Here is a 6521-nt window from a genome sequence, read left to right as displayed (position 1 = left end):
GATCTTCCCGGACCGGGGCACGAACCCGTGTCCCCTGCATCGGCAGGCGGACTCTCAACCACTGCGCCACCAGGGGAGCCCCTGTTGGAAGATTTTTAATCACGGTTTCAATTTCAGTGCTTGTGATTGGTCTGTTCATATTTTCTATTTTTTCCTGGTTCAGTCTCGGAAGGTTGTGCTTTTTTAAGAATTTGTCCATTTCTTCCAGGTTGTCCATTTTATTGGCATATAGTTTTTAGTAATCTCTCATGATCCTTTGTATTTCTGCAGTGTCAGTTGTTAATTCTGCTTTATCATTTCTAATTCTGTTGATTTGAGTCTTCTCCCTGTTTTTCTTGACGAGTCTGGCTAATGGTTTATCAGTTTTGTTTATCTTCTCAAAGAACCGGCTTTTAGTTTTATTGATCTTTTCTATTGTTTCCTTCATTTCTTTTTCATTTATTTCTGATCTGATATTTATGATTTCTTTTCTTCTGCTAACTATGCAGTTTTTTTGTTCTTCTTTCTCTAATTCCTTTAGGTTTAAGGTTAGGTTTTTTATCTGAGATGTTTCTTGTTTCTTGAGGTAAGATTGTATTGCTGTAAACTTCACTCTTAGTACTGCTTTTGCTGCGTCCCATAGGTTTTGGATCGTTGTGTTTTCATTGTCATTTGTTTTTAGGTAGTTTTTGATTTCCTCTTTGATTTCTTCAGTGATCTCTTGGTTATTTAGTAGTGTATTTTTTAGCCTCCATGTGTTTGTATTTTTTACAGATTTTTTCCTGTAATTGATATCTAGTCTCATAGTGTTGTGGTCGGAACAGATTCTTGGTACGATTTCAATTTTCTTAATTTTACCAAGGCTTGATTTGTGACCCAAGATATGACTTATCCTGGAGAATGTTCCATGAGCACTGGAGAAAAAAGTATAATCTGCTGTTTTTGGATGGAATGTCCTGTAAATACCAATTAAGTCCATTTTGTTTAATGTATCATTTAAAGCTTTTGTTTCCTTATTATTTTTCATTTTGGATGATCTGTCCATTGGTGAAAGTGGGGTGTTAAAAGTCCCCTACTCTGATGGTGTTACTGTCGATTTCCCCTTTTATGGCTATTAGCATTTGCCTTATGTATTGAGGTGCTCCTCTGTTGGGTGCATAAATATTTATAATTGTTATATCATATTCGTGGATAGATCCCCTGATCAGCATGTAGTATCCTTCTTTGTCTCTTGTAATAGTCTTTATTTTAAAGTCTATTTTGTCTGATATGAGAGTTGCTACTCCAGCTTTCTTTTGATTTCCATTTGCATGGAATATCTTTTTCCACCCCCTCACCTTCAGTCTGTATGTGTACCTAGGTCTGAAGTGGGTCTCTTGTACACAACATATATAGGGATATTGTTTTTGTATTCATTCAGCCAGTCTTTGTCTTTTGGTTGGAGCATTTAATCCATTTACATTTAAGGTAGTTATCGATATGTATGTTCCTATTACCATTTTCTTAATTGTTTGGGGTTTGTTATTGTAAGTCTTTGCCTTCTCTTGTGTTTCCTGCCTAGAGAAGTTCCTTTAGCATGTGTTGTAGAGCTGGTTTGGTGGTGCCGAATTCTTTTAACTTCTGCTTGTCTGTAAAGGTTTTAATTTTTCTGTCGAATCTGAACGAGATCCTTGCTGAGTAGGGTAATCTTGGTTGTAGGTTTTTCCCTTTCATCACTTTAAACATGTCCTGCCGCTTCCTTCTGGTTTGCAGAGTTTCAAGTTGCCCTTATAATAATTTTATTGTTTCCCCTTATTTTATAAATATAGAGGTATTTAAATGAATATCAATATCAGTATATGCTTGATTAAGTAGATAACAGTATAAGAAAAACTTCACCAGAAAATTTTCTACAATATTTGTGTAGCTTGATTTATAAGAAAACTTTAATACTGTCAAAAGAGTATCAAATTTTTTTTTAGAAAACCCATCTTGTGTGTTGTTGCTTGACCATATAAAGCTGATCAGTTTTGTTAACTAAATTCATTACGTCTACATATCCTTTTGGGATTAGTTTTTTCAGTGTTTGTCAGTTGCATGATCTAAGACTTGTCTTAAGCCTTGCTTTCACTCAAAGGATTTTTCTGACTGACCTTTTTCCTTATTTTCTATTCCCTTAACATTTTTTATATATTTTGCTACACTCACTTTATCCTAATTAACTTTGTTCATTTTATTTTCTCAACCCAATTAAAGTTGAGATTTCATTGCCCTTGATTGTGATAGGAATACATTACCCAGCTTGGTTTATGTTCCACACTTTTTGTCTTTCCCGCCCTAACAAATATATATTGATGTAAAGCAGGCACCTGCCACGTTGGGTATACATTTAAGTGTGTTAACAGTGTTGCTAGATGCATCTGTCCTGTCACTAAGATTTAACCAAGTGTTGAGTATGCCTGATCTGTCTCATGTTCTTCAGCGAGTTGGTGGAAGTATTCGACCATGGAAGCAGATGTATGTTGTACTTCGGGGCCATTCGCTGTACCTGTACAAAGACAAACGAGAACAGACGACTCCATCTGAAGAGGAGCAGCCCATCAGTGTTAATGCTTGCTTAATAGACATCTCTTACAGCGAGACCAAGAGGAAGAATGTCTTTCGACTCACCACGTCCGACTGCGAGTGCCTGTTTCAGGCTGAAGACAGGGACGACATGCTAGCCTGGATCAAGAGCATCCAGGAGAGCAGCAACTTAAATGAGGAGGTTAGTGTCCAAAATGACGTTGATAAAACCGATGCTGTCACAACATTTTCTTTTTAAAGAAGACTGAAAGAATCTGATACATCATTTAAAAAAAATTATAATGTGCTATCTTCAATTAAAAATAGTTGATCAGGGCTTCCCTGGTGGCTCAGTGGTTAAGAATCCGCCTGCCAATGCAGGGAACATGGGTTCGAGCCCTGGTCCGGGAAGATCCCACATGCCGTGGAGCAACTCAGCCCGTGCACCACAGCTACTGAGCCTGCGCTCTAGAGCCCGCGAGCCACAACTACTGAGCCCATGTGCCTAGAGCCTGTGCTCCACGACAAGAGAAGCCACCGCAGTGAGAAGCTTCTGCACCACAATGAAGAGTAGCCCCCATTCGCAGCAACTAGAGAAAGCCTGCACGCAGCAACGAAGACCCAACTCAGCCAAAAATAAATAAATGAAATAAATAAATTAAAGAAAAAAAATAGTTGATCAGAAGGAAAATTCACGGACTTCCCTGGCAGTTCAGTGGTTAGGACTCTGTGCTTTCACTGCCAAGGGCACAGGTTCGATCCCTGTTTGAGGAACTAAGATTCCACCAGCCACACGGTGTGGCCGAAAAAAAAGGAAAACCCAAGTGTACCTATTTTATATTATTTTCACTTACTGGGAAAATCACCATTACTGACCTAGAAAAGCAGATTATTCATACATTCTGCATACCTTCTCAGAAGCAGTGAAGCACTGAGCAGAGATCTAGGTTCCTAGTCCTGGTCATTACCTTTGTGATTGAATAATTCCAGATCTGTTTCTTTGTGTCAAAACCAGGGTTGTTGTGGGCTTAAGTTACAGCGAAAATGCTTCTCCAAACAAATTGCTGTGTAAATGCAGAGCCACTGATAGCATGATTCTTGTTAATGAAATTATGCAGGCAAGAATATAATATAGCCTACTGTAATACAGTAATTGGTTTCTAAGAAAACTTGTAGTATCAGAAATCATGTTATAAGCCACTTTTTCTTTTTAATAAGGAGAGTTTCTGACTCACAACCATCAAGTTATTTTTTACAGCAGAGCTTTCAGTAGTGAAGATTTTTTTTTAAGTGAAGATTTTTTTTTTTTTTTTTTTTTTTTTTTTTTTTTTTTTTTTTTTTTTTTTTTTTTTTTTTTTTTTTTTTTTTTTTTTTTTTTTTTTTTTTTTTTTTTTTTTTTTTTTTTTTTGGTGGTCCGTGGGCCTCTCACTGTCGTGGCCTCTCCTATTGCGGAGCACAGGCTCCGGACGTGCAGGCTCAGTGGCCATGGCTCACAGGCCCAGCCGCTCCGTGGCATGTGGGATCTTCCCGGACCAGGGCACGAATCCGTGTCCCCAGCATTGGCAGGCGGACTCCCAACCACTGCGCCACCAGGGAAGCCCAAGATTTTTTTTTTAAGTGTACATAACTGTAAACTTTACAGAGCAGATTCAGCAATGATTAAGTCTAGATTTTGCTCAAGGGTGCCTTTTTCATATCATCAACACAGTTTTTCTTAGATGTTATTCTCCTTTGCCTGCCCGTTGTTATGACAAAACCCCGCCCCCCACAAGGTTCTTTCCCCCTACTTTCCCATTATAGTATGCAGGAACACCTACATTAACCATGAAGTTATGCAAATTATGTTCTCGAATTCTGTCATTTCCATTATATCCAATTCAAGTCATGAAAACTTAGACCATAGGAAAACGCCTATACTTTTTCTCGTCTGACAGTTTACACTCTACCTTGTTTGTCGTGAACAACGAATACCAGATCCATATCAATACAGCCCTTTTTCTACAACCACCGCTATAAAGAGACATCAGACCTGAGTTTTGGCAAAGTAAACAGGGAGAATCACAACTTGGGTGTAGATTTCAACTTTAAGTAGCAGTTCAAAGGAGTTCCTGTTTGATCAGCCCCTGCTGTATGCCAGGCGTCCTGCTGGGCAGTAGATGACTTCATCTTGAGACATAGGGCTTTTTTAGGAATTGAATGAAGTGATGCTTATGAAGAAAGCACCCCAGTGCCTGGTAGGTCATGAACATGTAGTTCATGTCAGCCATTATAGCATCATCACTATCATCTGATTCTAAGACACGGGTATTTTCACCAAGTTTTATAGCTAAGAAAGTAATAATTCACCGAGCATATACCATATGGCAGTCACTCTTTTAAGCACTTTATGTCACTTTTTAAGCACTTTATGTTAATCTCAGCAACCATATGAATGTGTCTTATTATTATCATCACCATGTTTCAAACAAGGGAACTTTGTGGCAAAGAGAAGTTAAGTAATTTCTCCAGGGTCACATAGCTCAGAATTGTCAAGCAGTCTTATTCGAGATCTTAACCATATCCTCTTTCAGTTGGTAAATGAGAAGAATCTATTTGAATTTGAGAATTTATAAAGTCTGCATTCTTTGTAAATTGTAACGTTCACTATGACCAAAATGAGACAAGTAAAAAAAATACTTGCGGACACATGCCAATTTATAATTGGAACCAACAGGGAAAAAAAAAAATCATCTCCTTATGGTCAACTCTGAGTTTTCCATGTAGCATACCCCATATTATTGAGGTTAACCTGTTGAGGTTAAAAAAACCAGTTTTGAGCTTTTTTCTTCTGATAATATAACTGTCACTTCTGATACTAATTGACCCTCAGTCTCACTGTTCCTGTCAATTAAATCATTAACACATTTTGGCAGTATTCCATCTTTTATCCAACTGTATTGTTTTGAAACGCTGATCATTCTTTCTGGTATTAGTGAGAGAAAAAACTGGCTCACTGCTTCCCAGTCATTTATTAAAAACGCCAGATCAATTCAGTAAGTCTGAACACTGGCTACTTGCTGGTACTAGTCTAGGTGTTGCTGGGGTACAGAAAATAAATAGAAAACTCTTGGCAGTGGCGGAGGCACTTGAACATTTGTCACTTAGTGATGTTAGGTCATGATTTGAATAGAGCTTTTAAAACAACTCCATGGAGTCTGTATTGAATAAGCAAAGTAGTACAGTATAGAGCTCCCCCCTGCCCCCCAAAAAGAGTAGGATCCCTGTTGAGGGAGTTTAGAATTGACTTTCTAATTTTACCTTCTATTTATTCTGTAGGACACTGGAGTTACTAACAGGGATCTGATTAGTCGAAGAATAAAAGAATACAACAGTCTGATGAGGTGAGAATCCCACCATGCCTGCAGGTTAATTGGGATGTAAAATACGTACTTGGTCAGAAATGTTCCTTTCTTTCAGCAGCAAAGCAGAGCAGTTGCCAAAGACCCCTCGCCAGAGTCTCAGCATCCGGCAGACTCTACTTGGTGCTAAAGCAGAGCCTCGGACTCAAAGTCCACACTCCCCCAAGGAAGAGGCAGAAAGGAAGCTTCTCAGTAAAGGTACTGATATCAGCATTCCTAGATAAATTTAGGATTTAAAATTGGGTTTGTAGTAAATCAACTATACTTAAGTAAAAAAAAAAAAAAAAAAAAAATTTTTTTTTAAAAATAAAATTGGGATTTTAAAGGTGTTTTCATGTTTTTCTGTGCCTTTTCTGCGGACCTCAGCTCAGGGTGAGCTAACCCAGAGATCACTGGGGGCCTGGTCCAGGCTGGTGGGGCCTTTCCCTTAAGCTGGGGTCCAAGACACCAGTTGTTTTTTTGTTGTTGTTTTGTTTTGTTTTGTTTGTTTGTTTTTGCGGTATGCGGACCTCTCACTGTTGTGGCCTCTCCCGTTGCGGAGCACAGGCTCCGGACGCGCAGGCTCAGCGACCATGGCTCACGGGCCCAGCCACTCCGCGG

General features: G+C 38.8%; 1 protein-coding gene across 1 annotated transcript in view; it reads left to right on the top strand.

The window, feature by feature from the left end:
* Positions 1–6521, top strand: part of ARHGAP21 (Rho GTPase activating protein 21) — a 128411-nt gene that overhangs the window by 108988 nt on the left and 12902 nt on the right. Inside the window, exons 13-15 of the mRNA XM_007445863.1 lie at positions 2441–2725; positions 5839–5903; positions 5980–6119. Coding sequence (XP_007445925.1) covers positions 2441–2725; positions 5839–5903; positions 5980–6119 — 490 coding nt within the window. The remainder of the gene's footprint in view (positions 1–2440; positions 2726–5838; positions 5904–5979; positions 6120–6521) is intronic.

This window comes from Lipotes vexillifer, unplaced genomic scaffold (assembly GCF_000442215.2).
Source record: "Lipotes vexillifer unplaced genomic scaffold, Lipotes_vexillifer_v1.1 scaffold738, whole genome shotgun sequence".
NCBI classification, from domain to species: domain Eukaryota; kingdom Metazoa; phylum Chordata; class Mammalia; order Artiodactyla; family Lipotidae; genus Lipotes; species Lipotes vexillifer.
The sequence above is the reverse complement of the archived record's forward strand: the minus strand, read 5'-3'. Positions and strand labels throughout refer to the sequence as shown.